Source organism: Gymnoscopelus braueri (assembly GCF_963280865.1).
Source record: "Gymnoscopelus braueri genome assembly, chromosome: 9".
NCBI classification, from domain to species: domain Eukaryota; kingdom Metazoa; phylum Chordata; class Actinopteri; order Myctophiformes; family Myctophidae; genus Gymnoscopelus; species Gymnoscopelus braueri.
In genome coordinates this window covers 16,207,980-16,231,016 of record NC_137610.1, presented here as the reverse complement: position 1 = coordinate 16,231,016, position 23,037 = coordinate 16,207,980, and the positions used below count along the sequence as shown (strand labels likewise).

At 43.4% G+C, this 23,037-nt stretch overlaps 1 protein-coding gene across 2 annotated transcripts in view; it reads left to right on the top strand.

Annotated features, from left to right (window-relative positions):
* The window catches only part of frmd5a (FERM domain containing 5a), a 79,777-nt gene that overhangs the window by 51,272 nt on the left and 5,468 nt on the right, over positions 1–23,037 (top strand). Inside the window, exons 2-13 of one of the 2 annotated variants that reach the window (XM_080437977.1) lie at positions 2,732–2,836; positions 3,732–3,774; positions 4,115–4,193; positions 7,202–7,299; positions 8,565–8,688; positions 10,312–10,399; positions 10,838–10,926; positions 12,392–12,455; positions 12,637–12,728; positions 14,452–14,526; positions 16,466–16,534; positions 18,603–18,709. In XM_080437977.1, coding sequence (XP_080294103.1) covers positions 2,732–2,836; positions 3,732–3,774; positions 4,115–4,193; positions 7,202–7,299; positions 8,565–8,688; positions 10,312–10,399; positions 10,838–10,926; positions 12,392–12,455; positions 12,637–12,728; positions 14,452–14,526; positions 16,466–16,534; positions 18,603–18,709 — 1,033 coding nt within the window. The remainder of the gene's footprint in view (positions 1–2,731; positions 2,837–3,731; positions 3,775–4,114; positions 4,194–7,201; positions 7,300–8,564; positions 8,689–10,311; positions 10,400–10,837; positions 10,927–12,391; positions 12,456–12,636; positions 12,729–14,451; positions 14,527–16,465; positions 16,535–18,602; positions 18,710–23,037) is intronic. The other variant, XM_080437978.1, reaches the window with a different exon arrangement.

The window sequence follows — 23,037 nt, the reverse complement described above, 5'->3', positions numbered from 1 at the left end:
TTTTCTGTCCTGGCTGTGTTCTAAGTGCATAGAGTTTGAACCGCCTCAAAAGTGAATTCGGCATTTGTAGAATTTGGATTTGTGTTTAATATTAGCAATATGCACTATGCAGAGAGAGAGAGAGAGAGAGAGAGAGAGAGAGAGAGTGTGCGTGTGCGTGTGCGTGTGCGTGTGCGTGTGCGCATGCGCGTGTGTGTGCGTGCGTGTGTGTGCGTTCGCACGCTAGGACATGCAGACAGACACGCATCTACATGTCCTAGCTAGCACAATACAATGATGCATGTCATTCACATTTTTTTGCCAAGCCAAGCATATAAGCAAGCATGTCAGATTGGTTAGCAAGGATATCGTGAGGGGCCGTTGTGGAAGTGACAGAGCTGAACACTCCCGACGTCCCCCTTGGTCGGCCTCTGTCTCAACACAGAAAGGTCATTTACCTCCCTCGTCCTTTTGGTCAGAGCGAGTCACGGCTGCTACGCGACAAGCCGAGCATTGACAGGCTTTTGTCCTAATGAAGTGCCTGTTATCAGCAGCCTGAGTAATGACATGGCGGGCGGTAGTGGAGTACTGCCATCACGGGGCCAATGAGCAGAGAGAGAGAGAGAGAGTGAGAGTGAGTTCAGGCCTGACATGGGCTGAGCTTCTTGTGTCAGAAGTCATTATAGGGACTGACACCTAAGTGCCCATCACGGCACAACCGTCATTATTCACACATAGAGATACCACACATTTCCTTCCCTGTAGACCTTCTGCAAGAGCTGTTCATTAGGATAGGTTTTTTTCTCCTTTCAAGAGAACCTCTGTAGTAAAACATACAGTATACTGTATAGGCAAGATTCAGTGCTCACTACCTCCCACTTGTTCAAAACCCAAAATAGATGAGCAGCACTACTCTGCACTAAGCTTCGAGTTTGCCTCCTGTGCCCCAAGATCTACAAATCTCATCCTGGAAGCCAAACTTCTTCAGCTTCCCAAGGAATGAAAAATGACAGCTGCTTGACCTTCAAATGTGTTCTTTAGACTGTCGCGTGCGACAGGCCCTTGAGGAAATGAATGTTTCTGTTGACTGACCCCATTAGAGACAGCTTGTGTAAAAGGCTCCCGGTTGAGACAACTTGGGGATGAGGTGTATGTGGGTGCTGTGAATACAGATAACTGGTAGAGGACTGGAGTGGCACTAATGCGTTAATCTCTGCTGTGCCCCTGTCAGTGATGTATGACACCCAACCCCCTCAGCCTCATAACGTTTATGAGAATATGCTCAGTTGCGATCCGTCATGGATGTCAAGATGCGGAAACATCAAAGTGAAAGTGCGTGATCCAATTCACCTGGGATTATTACCACCTTAGTCATCATGACTTTGTCTCAACCAGGCTTGCAAATGTACCTAAACTCACTTTGACCACTTTAATCCTGTCATCCTAATTTTGGAGGCCATTATACATCCCAAAACAATCTTTGAAAATAGCAGATATACAAGCTTGTACATAGGCTATTCTCTGCTATTTTTGTTTGTGGTTAAGTAGTTAATGGAATTATTTTCCATTTTGTTTGTGTTGGCTCACACTGTCGGTACAGATTCCTGTCAAAATCTGAGGAGTAGTTTAACTCTGAGTGTAAAAATGGACCGATGAGGATCCTTTTCTTTTTTTTTGTTCTGTCAGAAAGGGAGGGTAAGTGGTGGGCAGGTGGGCAGTCTCTCTGGTTTTATATCCTCTCTCTATTCCCACAGCTCATCTCCATTTAATGCCTTTAAATCCCTTTACACCTCGTGTTCGGCTTGCCTTCAATAGTTTCCTGCGCATTTTGTTCGACTATGGTTATGACCATTCATACACTATGTATGGCAAAGAGTGTGTTGTTTGTTGATATTATGCAGCATTATGAACTGTCATCCTTCCTGTCATGCATCACAATCAGAATTAAAACCGCCTCATTCGCGGAGTGCAATTAATTACACAGGAAATGTGACTCGTGGCAACTCGGTGAAAAAGATTGACATAAGCACAGTTACACACATGGACAGAGGGCAGCAGCCCACAGCTAGTGCACAGTGTGTTAGTTTCCATGGTAGATCCACCTGATAGTCTGTGTTGCAAATAAACCCAGCTATCACGGATTAAACTCAGGAAGAGCACATTGATTGATTGATTGATGTTTTTATTTGACATGGACATAACAATCACACTGACCAGATGCATTGCAAGTGTTTTAGCAGTTAGCACATGTGCTCATTTTCAACACAACTTTTTTTATTTATTTTTAATTAAGATCACACTATGATACTACACAGTGAAAAAAAATTTAACTCAAAGTGGACCCAAATTTACCTGTAAGGGTCACTTTGCCCACCATCATAAACAGGGCATTAGCCAAAGGCAGCCGGGTCGCAGTGGATTTAATCCATTCTTGTTTTATTTTCGCCCCATGCTTTAGCCATAGAGAGGGTTTATTTCAGACTGCAGATGGCTCCGGCTGGTTTATTAATATTAAATGAATCCTAGATTCCTCTGGCAGGGTCTGGTAAATGTGGAGCACATTGTAGCATCTAGGAATTATTTCTCACGCTTACTGTAGGTTGTAGACTTCTCTGCATTCTCTCATGTACCCAAGATTCTCTCAGACATTTTGTATTGATGAGAGAGTGTTTTTTCCAAAATTGAGCGCTGTGGTTGTTGTGGTCACGCTGACTTGTGTTGATTATTTCTTTTCTCTTCCCTTCTGTTGTAGCGGGATGCAAAGGGACAGTATCTATTTGACATCATCTGTCACCACCTCAATCTGCTGGAGAAAGACTACTTTGGCATCAGATATGTGGACCCAGACAAGCAGCGGGTGAGAGTGTGTTCATCTGAGTGTGTGTTTTTTGTCCAGGGGGGGAAATGCAATGAATTGTTTGTGTTTTGTTCATAAATAAAGTGGATCATTGGATCTGATTTGATCTGATGGACAAAGGGGCACAGATTTAGTTTTTCTTTTTTTTCTTAGACTGACAGCTATTTCATCAGACCCAACAGCTCACAGGTCCGTGGGTTATTACCCTGGGAGGCTGGTAGCCGGGGCCAGTCTGATTCATGAAGAATTCACATGTTCCCGGATCATGTTTTAGTCCCGAGACAAGAGCACAGGTCCTGCTGATGCTGCATTTGGTGCACTGTCACTCAGGGCTATTTTAGCTCAGGTTGTTGCCAGGGGATGGGTTGGCTTCAGTTGGGTGGGATTAGACTAGTATGACTTTAAAAGTGAGAAAATAGAGTATATTCCCTGCGGTATGATTCCGGAACTGCTCTGAGCAGAGCTTTGGGATGCAAAACCAGCGGTAACCTTTACCATCGGCGTGTAGCTCACTGTACGATCAGAGCAAGACGTCTTATCAGCCGTGCTGCCTGAGCAATGCCTCAGAGACCTCCACTGTCAGGCGGTGTCGAGCTCTCTGATCTTTGCGTGTGAACTGACATGCTTGTGTTCTTTCACTGAAAACAAATCTTCAGATTCTGAGTGTTGTTCTAGTGTGGTGGGTGGATATTTAATTTGAACAGCGCTGTTAGGGAGTGCTGTTAACATGAAGTATGAACCTGTAACAAAGAAGAAGTGCTGCAGCTGAACATCATAGCAACCGAGGTTCAATATGCTAACTGAATGGTTTCAGGCATGTGCAGTAGCCTGTCTAATCACAACTAATCACTTCACTCTGCGTGTCGTTTGTTTTTGTGTTTTGGTGCTGAGGCAGCATTGGTTGGAGGTCACAAAATCGATTGCCAAGCAAATGAAATGTAAGTATCCTCGAAGTTCTGCTTGTTCATGCTGATAAGTTTGGAAACTTGGGCAATTAATACCCTTGTCATACCCATGAGTTCTACTGATGATGGTTGTACAGTATGTAATGTGTGAATTCATAGGATGGGACCATAAAACTTCAGTACCTTAATACTTTTGTACGGGGTCTCAGAAAAGACCTGAAATCAAATTGAATGATAAGATTCAAAGCTTACACTGCTGTGTCAGAACAGTTTAGTGCAAGTCTTTTTTTTTTACATTTCCATTTTGAACCTCAACAATGAAAGGGTTCCTGTCCTTTTCTTAACCGTTGACTCGCATGTTGTTCTCTTCCAGCCCAGCCACCGTTCACCATGTGTCTGAGAGTCAAATTCTACCCACCTGACCCTGCTGCTCTCAAGGAAGAAATCACAAGGTAGAAACGTGCTGCTGTCGTTTCATGCCAATTTATAAAGGCTTCAGTTCCAGATGTTGTCTGCTTTCTCCTCTGTGGCCTTCTGGACTTTGAAGGAGACATTAAAGAATGCTTTCATTCCTCAAACATAACACAGCTGAGCTAGTATGTCGTTTTTCAAAGTCAGACATTGTACCAATTGTACTCAACTTTTTTTTTACAAGATCATTTAAAAGTCTTGTGAAGTCACAGAGATTACAAGAGGAATTATGAAGTTGACATAAGAGTAAAATCTTTCCAATAATGATGCTGAATAGAATTTACTTACTGTAGGTAAGTTGTGCGCAACACACCCTGACTGACGGGCTGGTTGTATGATACAAGGTCATTGTAGTTTTTTATACATTTTTATATAATATATTATGTATTTGTCACAGTCAAGATAAAAAAAAACAGAAAATGTGTTGTGTAATAAAACTCAGCAAAGCAATACATCATACCATTTAAATTTGTGTTCATAGTTTAAACTGGCACGGCAAAAAAAGTCTAGATTTCATGAACCCTCAGGTTTGTGTATGAAATAAATTGACAAAGACTAAAAACTTAAGGTCATTTTCTCTAAGATTTTTTTTGTAAACACACAATTTATTTTTATTTTAGTCATTTAGTAATAACCTTGTGGCTGGCTTTTTATATGGTGGCGTGACGAAGGGCTAAAGGTCAACGGCTGAAAGCACAGCAGAGCACTAAATGATACATGCTTAACCTCCGGCTAGCTAGTAAGTGCAAACTTGCGTAGCCGTTTGCATATTTCTGCGTGTTTTCCTATGTTTTCATTTCCTATAGCCTACAAATGAGTAAAACCCATCTTGGTGGCCTCTATATAGATTTTAAAAGGTAGCAGAGATTTTTTTTAAAAAGGGGTTCTGTGTGGCCCACTGCATATCAAACTGGGGGTCCTTGAAATTAAACAGGTTGAGCCATAAAGTCTTCCATCGTATGTTCGTTCATTACCGACCAGAGAGAAGAGCCTGTATAGTCGCTCAAGCGTGATACAAAACGAAGACCGCTCATAGCAGGGTGCACGCCTGATCGAGAGCAGGGATAAGAGGAGCAGAATGGCTAAGGGCGAGAGAGTGATATGATGAGAGCGGAGAGGTGATAAACATCGGCACAGAACACAGACTGACAGGGAGGTACACTGTAAAACCCTCTCTGTTCGTTTATCCATTTGTAACTCTCAAGGTTACATTAACGCTCAGGATTTTTACAGTGCAGACATAGCGTGAAAAGGGAGTAAACGATCTATTACACAGAACGGAAGTCTTCTTTTATGTGCTTCCCCTTTCATAACATCTTCATGGGATAGTATGAAGGGTCAGAAAAAAAACTATTCGAATACGAATCACGATTCTACTGTTGGACGATTCCAATTCCGATTCGATTCGTTTATTTTTATTTTAGTTTTAGTTTTTTGTGTGTTTGGTTGATAAAACCTTTACAATTATAAAAGCTACTGTACTTAAATGTACTCTGCTCTCATGCCAGCAGACTGGAGTAGATCCTGAAATCCTATGTTTTGAATGGAGAATCGTTTTGAATCAAGAATTGTTTTGAATCGAGAATTGTTTTGAATCGAGAAAAGTGTAATGACTAATCTAGACTTCGTCGTATGACCATGTTGCTAAAAGTAACAGATTTTCAACTGAACATCTGTCATTTTCAGCGAGTGACATGGTTGTATGATGTCGTTCAAAAGAGGTTTAACCTCTTGAAGTGTTATTATTTATTGTGGAAATGTCCTTGTTAGTGGTGAGCAAACCTGCTGGGGTGATAAGGAGTGATACCGGGGTGACTGAGGGTACACGTGTCTCCTTTCCTGTTTATGCTTGGGAGGATTGTAACATGGGACATTAAAGAGTGATTTATACTTAACTGAGTGTCATGTTGCGCACCGGAAATAGGTGATTTACAAGCTCACAACACTTCGCAGCACGATGCGTTTAGCGTTTGTAAACTTGTAAGCTTGAGCTTATAAATATTAGCTATATATATAGCTATTAGCTATATTTGGTGCACAACATGGCATGCAACCACAAATAGATCAGACATACGTTTCCATTGAATTGTTTCTCTTCACCTCTCATCAAGTGCGCTGAGATTATGGAATACTACTGTAATTTTAAATGACAAACCAACAAGGTGTAAAGAGGTGACAAAAACTTGGAATGGAGGTCATTTTGCACTAAATGACTTTAGCTTTTTATAGTAGTTCTTGTTATGCGTGTGCTCCCACTGGTCAAGACCTCTCCAGAATGGTTTTGATTGATTGATTGATTGATTGAAAATTTTATTAGGCAAAAGAATGTAAAACAACACATTTACATTTATAATACTTTTGTCTAAAAGGTCCGACCAAAAAAGTCCTTGCGGACTTGTTTCCGGTGGTCATGGTCATAGTCTGGGTTGCTGAAACTGGGATAAAATAAAATAATTAAAGAGGGGGCTAGAATTGAAAGGCATAGATCTCTCCTAACAAAGTTGTCTCATAATAGTTTTAAGCAATACGACTACATTTTACTACTTCTACTACTTAGTACTACAGTAGAAATACATTATGTCCTCTTCTAGAATATATGTTGTTTCAGGCTACAGCCAAAATCTCAGAAGCACATTTTTTGCAGGACTGCTGGGAATGAATAACATAAAAAAAGAAATTCTTGACTGGAGGCTTGGAGTCGAACATAACCAACAATAGCAGCATCACTGCCCTAGGGTTTCTCTGCAGGCTTTCTCCCCACACTCATTTTAGCTGAATCAAAAAGAAATATTAAAAACTGCCTACAGGGAACTTTCCTGATTCGTCCACAGAGTCGTCGCTGATGTTACGTTTCCTTTTTTTTTCTTTAGAATTTTCACTATAGTTTAAATACAGTTGTGGGAAGAATACATTTAAAAGAGAATATTATGAATGTTATTATTCTAATAAGCCCTTTTTGGCCCATTTTGTTTCTTCCCTTTTCTTACAGATACCTTGTCTTCCTGCAAATCAAGAGAGATCTCTACCACGGTCGACTCCTGTGCAAGACATCGGACGCAGCCATGCTGGCTGCCTACATCCTTCAAGGTAAACGGGAGGTGATATGTTGACATGACTCGCACCACTCAGTGCTCATGACCTCGGCTCTGCCCTGTGCCTGAAGGGCTTTACGTACTTCGTTGCTCAGGATGTCGCGCATGAAAATGGCAGATCTACAAGCTCACAATGTGTCACAGTGCGACCCTTTGTGAGCTTGTAAGCCTGATTTTAAGTATAAATCAAGCTCAAGCGCACTGTCCTGATAAACACCCATTTCAAGTCCTTTTGTTTCGTTTTTTTTTCTAATGGCAAAATAGAAATGAATGGATATACGGTATATTAATGTAGCCCTTACAGAATAATCATGATTATTCTGTAAGGAGCACACTACATAATTAATATACCGCATATACATTATGCACAATGTAAAGAACGCAAGAAAGTATGATGTGTGCCAGTGTGTGCCGTGCTAAAACTAGAAACAATATAGGAGGTGAGGTTATTAAATCAATGCCTTGTCTGGCATGGTCCTTTTTCATAAACAACATATCATGCTCAATTATAAAGTCTTTGAAGTGTTATCTTGTGCCATATCAGCTCTATGGTTTGATTCGTTTCCATCTTGCTGATCTCTATCTCTCTCTCTCTCTCTCTCTCTCTCTCTCTCTCTCTCTCTCTCTCTCTCTCGCATGCATGCACACACACATGCACACACACACACAGACACGCACGCGCGCACGCTCTCACACACACACGCACGCACACACACACACACGCACGCACGCTCTCACACACACACACACACACACACACACACACACACACACACACACACACACACACACACACACACACACACACACACACACACACACACACACACACACACACGCACCTAGCATCTAGGAAAGTGCAGTGTTAGTGAGAAAGCAGGTTCTCTCCCTCTCTATTGGGGAGGGGCTGCTGAATTAAAGATGGCTGCCTGGTCAGCGCCTGCTCACCCAGGAGAAATCACTGTCAGGGTCATCTGAGTGTGAGCAGCGTTGCATGCTGTACCTACATAGCCCCACTCCAAAACCAATACACCGAATAGTGTTTAGAGACTAATCTGTCTGAGAACACAGTAAAATCCTGTGCTAATTTATCCATTTGTAACTCTGACAGTGTACAAATGTACACTGTCAGAGTACAAGTGTACAAAATACATTTGTTCACTGTCAGAGTTAAATTAACATGGTGAAGGGAGAGCAGTGCTGCTACGTTTGCTGTGAACGTCTGTGAACAGATTGAACATTTTGCTTCTCGTCCTCCAGCTGAGATCGGGGATTATGACCCTGGGAAGCATCCGGAAGGCTACAGCTCCAAATTCCAGTTCTTCCCCAAGCACTCGGAGAAGCTGGAGCGGAGGATTGCGGACATACACAAGACAGAGCTATGGTGAGGACCACTACGCTCCTCCCCCGCTATCAGTCTCTCACACAGTGAGGTCCCCCGCGCTAATTTAACACGGAGAGGGTTAAAGAACGTTTACACGCTTTTAGACTTAAATGAGCACAGAGGGTTTTACTGTGCAGTCTCACATACTGTAACACATAAATGTTGCTGAAGCAAATACCCTACCCATAACAACTTTTGACTGGCTTCAATAGAATACAGTTATCCCACCTCATCCCACCTGAGTGTTTGAATAATTAAATTAAAGAATGGTTTGGATTAACCTAGCCATTAGGTTCTTCACCTGCCTCTATCTGCAGGAACTGTGAAATGAATGAAAGGGAACTAATCAATACAGCAGGTAGTCCCCACGTGCGCATGCGTACACACATGCATGCATGTGTGCACACACACGCACTCATGCACACACGCGCGCGCACGCGCATCCTACTCTCTCTGGCAGTACGTTAGCTGAGGAAGCATTTCTCTTGGCCTCTTGGTGACTCATACATTGGGACACAGACCAACACACTGGTGCCTCTAACTCACCCACTCAAGGTCGGGCAAACAAGCCCCAATTGGCAATATCAATAGCAATTTAACCATTTTGTCTCAGTACAGCAATTTCACGATTCCCCTGTTTGATCTGGTGTTGTTGTTTTTTCCTCCATCCCTAATGTTGCTCATGGGAAGCCTTTGTGTTAAATATGAGGATTAGTCACTTATCAGCAGAAAGGTTGCTTAAAGGTCGATGTTGACGGGCAAAATATGAAGAGAGGGGATTGGAGATATGATGAATTACTGTACCCCTTTGGTCTGTTCAATATAGTACAGGCAGACACAATGGAATTTCACTATGAGCACAGTGTGGAGCCTATAGACAGCATGGAGAGCACTGAGATTCAGCTGCCCCCTAGTGGAACATCCAGAACACACATACACCAGAGTAATAGTAAAGACCACTCTGAATACAAATCAGTCATGATTGAATACAAGAGACCTGAGGCCAGTGTACATGTATATCGTTTTCAGGAAATGGGAAAAAAATGTGTTCCAATCGATCCAGTGTAGTTATTATTTACTCACAAGCTCTTGTTAATACTTTAGCATTGGTTACATATATTCATAAAACTCACAGACAGACTTAACCACTTTCACTTTTTGTGTGACACTGTTGTATGAGGAAGTAGGGCATTAATTTACGAAAAAACACAAAAAGTTGAAATATGTTTTCTGCCCTACGCTGTCAATACAACACAAGAATATGCCTACATATCTCCATTGGAATCAAGTGTTCTGATTAAACTAATGGCAAAGTCATACATGTGTTACTCTATTGACTAGAGAATGTGTTTTCTGGTTGAACTAAGCCAATTGAGTTTGATTTAATTGATATTCTTTCTTGTCAGGCAGTCTTCCTTGTGGAATCACATGCTGAGGTGATACTCTTCTTGTCTAATGACAAGGGTTTCGCTAAAAGAATGTGTCACCTTCCTCACAACAAATCTATTCAGTCTCCACTTTTTTTCAGTTGTCTTTGGCTCTGAATATTGATGTTTGCGTGTTTAGTTTTTCCGACAGCTGTGTCACATGTTGTTGTTGTTATTTTTGCCTCTCTCTCCCCAGTGGACAAACACCTGAAGCATCGGAGCTCAATTTCCTGCAGAAAGCACAGATGCTGGAAACATATGGTGTGGATCCCCATCCATGCAAGGTAGAAATGCCATGTCTTACTGGTTCCTTTTGCAAGATCTTTATTTTAAAGCCCTTTTTCAGTCTCAGATATTTTGATGAAAGGTTGTTTCTTAAAACAGTGCTTCTCAGACATTTTAATATGAAGGACTCTCAATTTGGTATGCATTAGGCCACAGACCCCCATAAGTATGAGAGGATACAAATGTTTTAGTTTTTTTTTGGAAAAATAAAAATAAGAGTTACTGAACTGTAAGGGACCATTTGGTTCCTAACTATCAAGCTTTGGCTGGGGACCCCCTGGATCCACCCTGGGGGTCCCCCGGCGGACCCCACTTTGAGAACCACTTTCCTAAAATGTGATGAGAATGAATTATGCTCTTCATATAAACCTAACTGAATGCCATATTTTGAGAAGATAACCATTAGACAAATGTGCAAATGTGTGCTTTTGTCGCAGGACGTCTCTGGAAACCCGGCTTTTCTTGCGTTCACGCCGTTTGGTTTCGTGGTGCTTCAGGGGAACAAGAGGGTTCACTTCCTCAAATGGTGAGCAGCTTTTGACTTTAAGCGTTCTGAGGGTTGTCAACTGTACTGATTATGGTTTGAAATTAGCCTGGTTCCAGACCATAGACCCCGCCCACTCTCGGAGTGGGGCTCCTCTTGGTCTGGTGTCATAATGTGAGCCTATGGCTTTTCACAGTAGAAGAAATACCTATCAAATCAGAGTCGGAGGTGGGGGTGGGTCTAACGACAAGCCAATCAGCGCCATGGGGCGTTCTCAAGCTGTGCGACACTAGCCTGCGACGTCACATGTAGGCGGATCCTTGGATCTCTTGTGATTGGTTTAGGGAAATGCTAATCCCCTCCCCCAAGTAATCGACTACAGTGCAGCCAATTTAAGACTGAAGCTCCACGCAGCTTCAGTCTGATAATCAGGCTAGTTTGAAATAACAATAACCATAACCATTCATAACTCGCAATGCATGTCATTATCGTCTTTGAAATTTTGACCATGAGTAGTGCTTTTATATTTTTTTATTGGGGGTTTACCCAAAATAGCCGATCTTCAAGCTCACAACGCATCACAATGTGACACGTTGTGGTTGAGCTTGTAGATCTGCTATTGTTGGTGAAGGAATCTGGTGTAGAAGGGGAAAAAGTATAATTGCAACTCAGGTCTGTTTCAATCTCTCAAGACAGATTATGCAAACAGCAGAATCTGTCAGCACCACTGTCTTAAACATGTAGTGTTGATGTTAGTAGGAATAAACATAGAAGCACCCGAAAGGAAGTGGACTAAGAAAGGGTAGGAGCTAAACAGAGTTCCTGTGTCTACACAAAAAAGGAGGCGGTGCCCCAAGAGGCAAAAATAAAGCAGAAAAAAAATCTCCTTTTTTTATGGAATGGGTTTCCAGATTGGTTTTACTTAGAAAAGAGGGGTTAAGTGGTTAAGAATGCATACTGTAGCTGATGAGGCTGTCACGGTTAACATAGCCGGTCCATATGCCTTGATAGTGAACCGATATAAATTTAACGTACCTTGTCGGAGAATATAAATTTGCATGGCAAAATGTATCTCTCTGTAGATACATTTACAGTGACATTGTATAATGTTACAGACACAATTGAATTATTCTGTCCAGGTAAACACAGACAACGTTTACAGTATTTATATGAGACTGTTTTGTCCCACACGCTCACGCTGTGCGCGCGCTGTATTATCAGCTGTGTTTTGTCAGCCAAACATTGAGTTCCATTGTGGTTTATGTGATCTCCCAGCGGTTTTCATGAATATTTAAACACCCTGTGGCTTTCTGTGTGTGTGTGTGTGTGTGTGTGTGTGTGTGTGTGTGTGTGTGTGTGTGTGTGTGTGTGTGTGTGTGTGTGTGTGTGTGTGTGTGTGTGTGTGTGTGTGTGTGTGTGTGTGTGTGTGTGTGTGTGTGTGTGTGTGTGTGTGTGTGTGTGTGTGTGTGTGTGTGTGTGTGTGTGTTTTCACTCTCCTCCTGAACAGGAATGAGGTGGCCAAACTGAAGTTCGAGGCCAAGACGTTCCACGTATATGCAAATCAGAAGGAGGTGAGAGAGAACCAGAACGGTGGACATTGTGGGAATATTGTAAGATCAGAGTGGGAACATTGTGGGAACAGGATGACAACTTTGTGGGAACAGTGTGGGATAGAAAAAACATCATGTTGTCGGTTGCTCCCTCTGTGTTGTTATATTGTCCTGCACGTCCTCTCTCATTTCCAACGTGCAGGATCAAAAGATCATACTGACGTACTTCGCACCCACGCCGGAGGCCTGCAAGCACTTGTGGAAGTGCGGAGTGGAGCACCAGGCCTTCTACAAGTGAGTCCGCCCAGTCAGTGCACACCTCCTTCCACAGCACACATTTTTTGACCGGGGTCCCCCAGGGGTTTATACTTGGTCTCTACCTTGTTTTTGTCTATACCAAATCTCTTTGCTGAAAATAGTCCATCCATAAGCTCATAACGCGTCACAGCATGCGAGCTTGTAGATCTGCTATGTCCGCAAAATGTTTGACTATTATGACATGCCCAGAATGGGGATACTAGAGGCGGGGCAGCGCAGCAGCATAGTATTGAAATGTCGCCCATAGTACCGGCTGAAAGTGCCGTGCTGCCTGCCGCACGCTGCAGGGAGAACACTAATTGAAAACACACACAAATCATTTGTCACTGTGCGGTGACGCCTGGAAATAGAGCATCGGTCAATCACCTGACTCACTGTAACTGTCATGCGAGAGCCATCCAGCGGCTAATGTACCTGCCAAGGTGACCTCGAGGCAGAGGCCCAGGCTGTTTGTCAGCAGGGAAGACGTGGCGCGTGTCACCGCTAACCTTTAGCGAAGGGAGCGTGCGCTAAGAGTGAGGCCGAGAACACTCCAACGCTGCCTTCCCCCATGACAGATAGTGTAGGTTAATGCCCCCCTTGCTCCCCCACTCTTTATCCACCTCAGCAAGGCGATAAATAAGATGCCCAGTCCACCTCAGCAGCCAAGGCGATAAATAAGATGCCCAGCATCATCCTAACACAGAGGCCAAGGGACAGCATTTCAGAGCACTCTGGTGTAGCTGGAGAGGGCAGAATGGGAGAGAGGGAATTGATGGAGTGGCCTTGCGCAGCAAACCGGGTAGGAGAGGAAAGTTACATAGTGCAGCTTTAAGTATACATAATGATTTTCTCTTACAGTGGTAGCAGGTAAATAGGAGGATAAGCACACTGTAATTGTAACATTTTCTCCAGCTTTTAAGCAGCAGTTTCCCTTCCAGCAGGTTACTAAATACAGTATAGCCTACAGGTCTAAAAATGAACATGGCTGCCGTGTTGAGCAGTTGAATAGAGTTCAAGTGGTTAAACCGATTGTGACGCTAAATTATGTAATTTAGCTGGGGACCCCCTGGAACCCCTTCAAGGACCCCTAGGGGTCCCCAGACCCCACTTTGAGAACCAGCACGCTAGATGAATCTGCAGTGAGCAGCGGATAGCATCCGCCTGGCTGCCTTAATGGAGACTCTGGTGGGACTGATGCAAACAGACATAACGATGAAGACCTACAGTACTGCGCTGCACTCCTCCTGAGGGAACAAAATGACTTGAAAAGCCAACGCTGAATCATTAATCATTAATGTCTCACTTACCATGACAATACAAACATATTGAATAGTGTATGTATGCAGCCTTCAGAGGATGGGATATCTATAGTGGAGAGGACATGCATAATTAAATAACCACTCGGTATTTGATTCTGATTTCAGATGTTGTGCTGGGGCTCTTGGATTACATATCATGCACAGTGAAACTAATAGAGTTCAACAACCACTCAGGATTTTACCATGTTACAAAACATTGCATTGGGAGTGTGCGTATCTATACACACACAGTAAAATCCTCAGTGTTAATTAATTTATCCATTTGTAACTCTGAGAGATCACAGGTCCATTTGGTTACATTTGTACACTCTCTGAGTTGAATTAACACTCAAGATTGCAGCGTTCCACACTTGAACTCGTGGTGTCTCTCCTTGTCTTCTGTTTTGCCCACTGTGCAGGCTGGAGAAGTCGAGCCAGGTCCGCACTGTGTCTAGCAGTAACCTGTTCTTCAAGGGCAGTCGCTTCCGCTACAGGTAAGTGGCATACAGTACAGTACAGTACAGTACAGTACAGTACAGTACAGTACAGTACAGTACAGTACAGTACAGTACAGTACAGTACAGGTACTCAAAGTGGGATCTACCGGGGACCAAACAGTGGGTCAGGACCCATTTGGTTGCGTACCCATTTTTATGGGTCGCAAGTAAGTATCCCTTTTTCGTTTCCTACATTTGGTTTTTAATTTCAAAAGATTTTCAAGTTATTAATACACCAACTGCTGCACAAACTTGGACACATCATCAGTGTTTGTTACCTGGAGTCTGGGTGTTTCGGGTCTTGCAACAGACACCCTACTCCAGGTGACCCGTTAGGGTTAGCCTGGCGCTAGCCAGACCGACAACACGGATCCACTCACACATGGAACTTTGTGAGTGAATCCACGCCATCAGTCCGGCAGATGCCAGGCCAGGTTAGTTGAGATGTTTCAGCTGTTGGCGACACTAGGAGGCTCTAGGCACTGTGGGTTGTCTCCGGGCCTGGCTCCTCCTTCGTCTGAGCATAAGTAGGGGCGTGAGTTGCGTCGTCATTGCTGCTGGGCACAAACATCTCACTCTGCCTTGATGGATTAAACCCTCCCTGCAGGTTTCACCGCACTGTAGCTTTTTGTTCTTCCTCACGGAAGAGGTGGTTTGGGCTGCCAACCCTCTCCACCCCGGGTCGCCGTCACTCCGGCCGTCCTCTGTCTCTCCAGATGTCACCACACTCTTCGCGGTCGTCACCCATCAAAGATTTCCCCCAAAATATTCGCAATATTTCATAGATTAAAAACAAATTCAAACATTTTCCCAAATAATTTCATTAAGAAATAAGAAATTCCATTAAAAAAAAGAAAATACCTTGTAGATCGGCTATTTTCACTCGTTTGGATTCCGCTGAGACATCATATTTCTCTTTTGGGTCTTGTGCTAAAACGTTTTGGAACCCCTGCAGTTACAGGACAGTACAGTACAGCACAGCAGGGTAGAGTGAAATAACGATGGTTTGAATTATGGGGTGGAGGTTGCAGGACACTGCGGGGAGCCCCCCCCCCCCTCACCCAGCTATAGAGGGACAGGTGGTCCCAGAGGACGAGGCCTCCTGGCCCTCTGTGCCTTTCACTAGGACATACAGTACACTCAGTGACATCCTCAGTGTTCATTTCACTTTGAGAGTGAAAGAATTACACCATATTCTCCTCAGTGTTCATTTATTAAATGTAATAATACATTTATTTAACACTCAGGACCTTGCTGTGTTCCCATACGGGTCCATTTGGGTCCATTTTGACACTCAAAGTTAAATGCACCTGTGTATGAAGGATCACAGAGTAAGCAATGTTTTGAAAAGTCACATTGAGCTATCCCATTCATTAATCTACCGGTCCGCCACGAGAGGGTGCCCCCATATACTGCAGATAAACTTCAGTCGATTCATAAGTTAGGGCACAAAGTTTGAAAGTAGGACTACACTTCGTACCATAAGATTTACAATGTAGCCATATGCATATCCAGAGTATCCAACTTACAAAGTGCAAGATGTGAGTAGACTGACATAAACCAACAAAATGGTGAGTAGTAGAGTGCTAAGAAAATAAGTACCGTAAATGCTACAAAGTAAGTACTAGGATGGTAGACATCAAACTTAGCATCTGTGTAAACAATATTACTATTTAAATTAGCATAGCGTAGTAACATAATCTTGTCACACTGCTGGCACATCGAGATTGGATAGAAAGTAAGTGAAAGGTTGTAAAAGGTTTGTTGATTTGCTGTTTACGGTCAAACTGTGCGTGCGTGCGTGCGTGCGTGCGTGCGTGCGTGCGTGCGTGCGTGCGTGCGTGCGTGCGTGCGTGCGTGCGTGCGTGCGTGCGTGCGTGCGTGCGTGCGTGCTTGCTTAACTGATCCCAGGTGTCTCTTTGTGGTTTTATAACAGTGGACGAGTGGCGAAAGAGGTGATGGAACAGAGTGCTAAAATCAGACGTGAACCCCCAGAAATACACAGGTACAGTTGGAATCAGAATGATAGACAGCGATAACATTAATTTAACTCTTGACTGTGAATATGATATTACTTTGTAGGGAAAACTGTACCCAGATTATTATTAAAACTCAAATAATTGTGCCTTTTATTTTTAAGTCATAAAATGTTGCCTTTTATGACTTGTACAGAAGTATGACTCATCATCTTCATTGATACTGATTCTCACTGTTTTGATATTACTCTTTGTTAGGGCTTGGCGATATGACCTTTCCCTCTGTTGGGGTGAACTGCGATAGTTCGTATATGTGGATTGCTGGTAGCAGGTTGCCCTGAGCACCGTCGATTTGAACGGTACCTCTCGTGGGGGCCCTAGTAATTAGGCCGGTAAATGGATCAGACGTGGTAGAGTGAATGGTTTGTAAGGCCTTCACTCTTTGTTAGTTAGTTATACTTAATAGCTACTGAACTGAAATATCTCTGATCTCGTTTATCCAGCGTCACTCAACCTTATATAGCCGGTAGGAAGCATCCTACATACGTTCGCCATGTAAGGACGACCCTAGAGCATAGCCGTTTCATATATTGATATTCAGGAGGTGCCCGTATAGGGGGCATCTCCGTAACACCCTCAATTACGATTAATGAACGAATATTTTTTTAATTGTGAAAATGATGTAAAGATTTTCACTATTTGTTGTACACCTTTGTTGTGGCTGATAGCAATCCCCAATAAATTGATCAGCCAGTAGGCTAAGCCTGAGAGATGGAAAGTTGTGTGGCGCGCAAACTGAAAAGAATCCTGTCCAAACAAAAGCTTAAAGTTTAAAATGTTTTACTTCAGTGTCACCAAATATTACAATACAAGTTTCCAATAAATATGTAATAAATATGTGTAAAGAAATAAGTTAAACATTGAGAAAAAATACGAAATGCAGTCAACAAAGTATATCTCTCCCAGCTCACCCTACCCTCACGGTCAAACCAGCCATAAGGTGGGCAGGTGAGGACCATTACTTGTAGCGGCTGGAGGCCACCCACAGAGACACTCCCACCATCAAGGTGCCAATGAAGTGCCTACATCTATCAAGCCTTGAAGCCTATCAATAATCCAATCCAGTGCACAATACAAATAGAAACCCCATTTGGCTCCTACACCATTGTACATCAAAGTGTAGTGCAGGGCTTAACACTTTCACTGCCAGACTTATTTCTGGCTGTGTGCACCCGCTGCGATTTTCTTAGCTTTTCAAGTAGTCACAGAATATTTAGCAGTATTATCGATCCCCTGATCGTTACTAATCATGGAGGGTTTCACTGTGCTTCTGCGAAAAAAATAATCTTGTTCGCTTGTTATACGCCGTTGAAAATAGCATGTCTCGCCAAAAATACACAGTAAAACACAGGAGCCGAGATACAGGCGATTTCCCAAATACCTTGTATTGTGAATTGTACTTCCATGTACTTTTACCATGTCTTTCTAAATAAAGTATTCAATCAATCAATCAAGCAAGTCAATGGAGCAGTAAATATTGGGATCACGTTATCTCCTGGTTCTGTGTGAAAAAAAATAGGCAGGCAAGTGTTGGATTTGAAAGGACGTTTTAAAACGTCCTTGGCAGGCAATGGTAAGTGCTTAATCAGACTAATCCATTTAGTCGATTATAAAAAATCTATTAGAATTGTTTCGTGTCAATTTGTTGATATATAAGAAAACAATATGTTATGTACCGTATTTTCCGCACTATAAGGCGCCTTATAGTGCGGATGCGCCTTATAATCCGATGCGCCTTATATATGTATCAATATTGGTTCCCTTGGTTTCCGCACTATAAGCCGCACCGTCAGTGCGCCTTATAGTGCGGATGCGCCTTATAATGCGGTGCGCCCTATATATGAAAATAATACATTTATTGAAGGTGCGCCTTATACTCAGATGCGCCTTATAGTGCGGAAAATACGGGTATGTACATTTTTAAACTTGCTTCTCGATTATTCGGCTATAAAATCAGTTATTGGTTCTAAATATTGGTTTTGATATATTTTTGATATTCTCTCTGTTGTCTATGTGTGGGTTTGTGTGTCTCCACAGGGCTGGTCTTGTACCCAGCAGAAGTTGTCCGTCCATTACCCATGGTCCACGCCTCAGCAGTGTACCGCGAACCCGCCGTAGAGCCGTCCACATATCCATCATGGAGGGTAAGGCCTGAAAGTTAGCCCCCAGCAGTCTGTCACTTTACTGCCCGTGGTCCACATGTCCCCTGGTGGGGGTCAAATCCTCAGAAAAATCATCCCTGTTAAATAAAGGTACATGCAAAGTATTTGTCTCCCCCCAAAACATCCCTGAAGGAGATTTACATTTACAGTACCTTTATCTGTGCTCTATCAAGATTCAAGAGCATTCAAGAGCAAGTACATGCACTGTGAAAAACTTAGGGTAGGGGGATGCTCCATAACACACAATAAAAGTACGACAAAAACAGTACACACAATAAAAGCATGACAAAAGCAGTATATAAAATAAGGTTTAAGTCCAGAGCAGCATACAGTACAAGGCAATAATGCACCAGAGGGTGTTTTTCTTATTCAGCAGACTATATAGATAGCTATCTTTGCCCTCATTTAGTATTCCAATATCTATGAATATTTATACTGTACATTGGATCCCCCAGAATTTGGGTAATCCAATGAGCATCCACAGAGAACATCCGGACAGAACACCAAACGCATCGTGACAAAACATAACTTTCTCATTCATTCACTTCCTCATTGACACGGTATCAGGAATGGAGGAGCACTTGTTTTGTATAACTCAATGTACCTGCATACTATCACATTGCTTAAAGCATGCAAATGAGCGCAGTGAGCAGTGAGCAGTGAGGCTCTGATTGGTGTTCGACGAGTTGCGTGCCCTGAGTCAAATCTGGATTCTGTGAGTGAAATCTGAAGATTTCAGATTTTAGTTGTAAAACACTATATTAATGCTTTGGAGATATGCAAACAGGATTTTAATGGGTAAACTTCAAAAAGATGTTAACCAAACAAAAAACAATGCCTGCTGGGTGTCAGTATTGCTGTTTATCTACAGTATTAACTTCATCTGCTGTGAAATTTAGAGTTTCAAGTGATTTAGGGAATCACTAGTCCTATGTGGGAGAATTATTTTCCCCTTCTTCAAATAACACACGCACGTCCACACACACACACACACACACACACACACACACACACACACACACACACACACACACACACACACACACACACACACACACAAACTGTAACGAGAGCCATTTGGCCCAAATCAAGCTTGCTGCGCTGGAGGGACATGTTGCAGGTGTGTGCGTCAGTCAGCCTGCTCTATTTCAGCTCCAGCCAGGGCCCAGAATGTGTGTGTGTGTGTGTGTGTGTGTGTGTGTGTGTTTGTGTGTGTGTGTTTAGTGCATTTGTGTATATGTGGATGGGCGGAGGAGACAAATGACAATACGGGGACAGATGAAGGCAGTCGGTAAGCCCACCTGCTGGCTTCCGGCATTGGGTTCAGCACTCAGAACAGGTGGCCTGGCTGCCTCTGTTTTTGTGAGGCTAACCTTGCAGGCTGACATATACCCGCAGGGTTCTGGGTGAACTGTAGCGTTATCCCTGCTGGCCCGCTGCTACCTGTCCTTGTCCACAGCTGAGCCCCTGGCTTCCATCAGTATTTAACTGTTCAACGACCTAGCCGAACAGAATTATGCACTCTGTGGTGTGAGTGAGTTTGAGGAGAAGGGTTCAGCTACTGTATGTTCAGGAGAGGTATGCGAAGTGCCCACACCCAATGTGTGCTGACTTGGTGTCTTACAAGGGTATTAATACTCCATCTGAAAATAGCCTTCCTACGTAGGTCTTAGGTCTTCCTCTCCATGTATGTCACTGACCAGGGTGGGGCTCCATCGAGCCGGGCCAATGCTGGCCGTACCAGCGCTGCCGGCAGAAAGTGGTGTTTTGACCTCTCACTTGCCTCCTCGCAAACCCGTAACTGAGCCAGACTCCCAGTCGGCCTAAAGCGCACACAGAGCCAGACCACGGCTGGGGCTCCGGGACAGGGACCATAAGGACGGGATAAACACGTTGCATGCTTTAGAGGGCGGAGAAGCAGCCGAGACCAACCGCAGCCATGGTCAAGTGTCTGATCCGCATCACCACCCGGGTGAACGTGCACCTACGCATGGTCAACCACTGCTACCGGGATGTGAAGGTCCGCGTGCTCAGCCTGGGGCCCCGCATGCTGGGCAAGGCCCTGGGCGTCCTGCCCCTCTACCCTGCCCTGACGGGGGCCGAGGACTCTTTGTCCAGCGTCTCCCCTGCGCCATGCACTCCTGCACCTGGCACTCCCGTGCCATGCGTTAAGCCCAGCACACCATCAGGTAAACTAAATCACCAGGCCCGGGTCAGGGGTGTTTTGTTTTACATGGCAGTGTCACTCATTCTGATTATGTTATATTGATCGCCATCCCCCATACGACCTTTTACTGTAAACTGCATGCTTCATTCTGCGGTAATGGTGGGGAGTTTTTGTGCCGGCTCTTTTGTTGCGACGTCAACACTGTATCTTGTTGACTCAGACTGGGGGTGCATTTCTATAGCTGCTATATCTGGCTCTGAAAATGGAGAGGTCACATCAGTGATTTCATATTTTTAGACATACAAGGTTTATGGCCTTCTTGTTAAATAGTTAAATGTCATACTTTTTGGACTTTGGAGTCTGTAATTTTAACTCACCAAGGCTTCATAGAGCATGCTTAATATAATATGAAACTTGTCCGTTCTGCTCAGCATAGCATAGGAAGAATTTACGGAGATAAACACTGACTACATGGCTACAGACACACTGAAACATGTACCCTCGTCTTGAATCTGATTTGACAGAATATTTGGGTCAGCACTGGCTTAGATTGTTCACTCTAATATCCCCCACCTTACTTTCCCTGGGTTTTTAAAGAGTCAAGTGTTACGATTTGCCTCCTCATCAAAAACAAAATGTTAATCCCCCTCCTTTGGATTGAAGGTGTAATATTTCAGGAATGTGATACAGTCAGCAGAAGCTAAAGGACGATTCACCTACAGTGACGTCCGTACTGTACTGTGGCTCTCACATATTGTAATACTGTTAACCCCACAAGGAGCATGTCAATACCAAAATAAAATAAGACAATGTGGAGTTGTTGGTAACTTTAAGTATTCATAAGCAGTGAATATCAGATTTTTGATGATATTCTATTTTATTTTGTGGTGCAATTCATTATGACCCCCCTTCTCTATTTTTAACCTCTATTTTTACATTTCTAAAGTCATTGGACAGTACATCATGCACAGAGATTAAATTAGGAATAGATCTGCTGATTCATGTCTATTGCACCCTGTGAGACTCTTGGAAGTTTGTGGTGCTACATTTGTGGCTATCCTGAGTTCTGACTGACAAGTGCTCATCTAACACGCACCTAAAGACCCTGACACACCAGTCTGACTTTCAAGAACTAATGGCAACTACTGTAGCGGCGACTGATAAAATCCCTTTGCAAGAACTAACACAGATTGCTTTGCGTCACCTCGATTCCATTAAAGGTTGTGATGGAACAGCGCAAAAACTGCGGCCGATTATCAGCCACAGATGCTCAAGGATGGCTTTTTGGGCAAAGTTGGCTTGGTGTTCCAGGGGGTTTTCATGCAGTGTGACCTTACAGTACATGCAGTATCCTGTGAAAAGTGAACTTCCCCAAATAGGCTACTGTAGCACTACCGTTGAAGCTGGTGATTTGAATGGGAAGCTTGAAGGCCATTCTTCCAAAAGAGTTGGTGTGACTGTGATCTATGCCATTAGAGATGACCGTAGCGCCACATTAGCTCATTAGCATTCTGCACATTGACAACATCTGCCTGTCGCCTGTCTTTCCTTGGGGAAAACATGATCACATTTCTGCTTTCAAGCCGGAGTCTGTATGTCTGCTGCCAGTAACAGAACTCTTCTGGATGTATAGCAGGAGATATAGAACCTACTGTACATTTCTACTGTAAACACACCACACCAACAGACGGTGTAATGCATCTATACAGGCCTCCTGCTGTGAACCCGTAAATACCAGACCAGCAAATGTACTAATATATTTTGCTGTTAATAATAACCACACCAGTAGCTGCTTTACCTAATGACACACAAATACAAAAAATAATTTAGTCCCCTTTTTTGTGGTTGGGTATTTGTCACTGTACATTTGTACATACATGAAATTATTTTAGGATTACCCATCTTAACTTTTAGGTGCAGTGGACACAATTATACAGTCCCGGGGGAGCAGTTAGGGGTTATATGTGTTGCTCAGGAACATTTTGACACATAGACTAGGCGGGACACATAGACTAGGCCGGCCCAGTGGGCGAATCAAGGACCTTCCAATTTCCAGGTGGCCTCTACCATTCTCTATCGATTTAGTTTTTCTGTAGCCTATGTCTCTGCTACCCCCGTCACCAAACACATGGCACTCAATTTA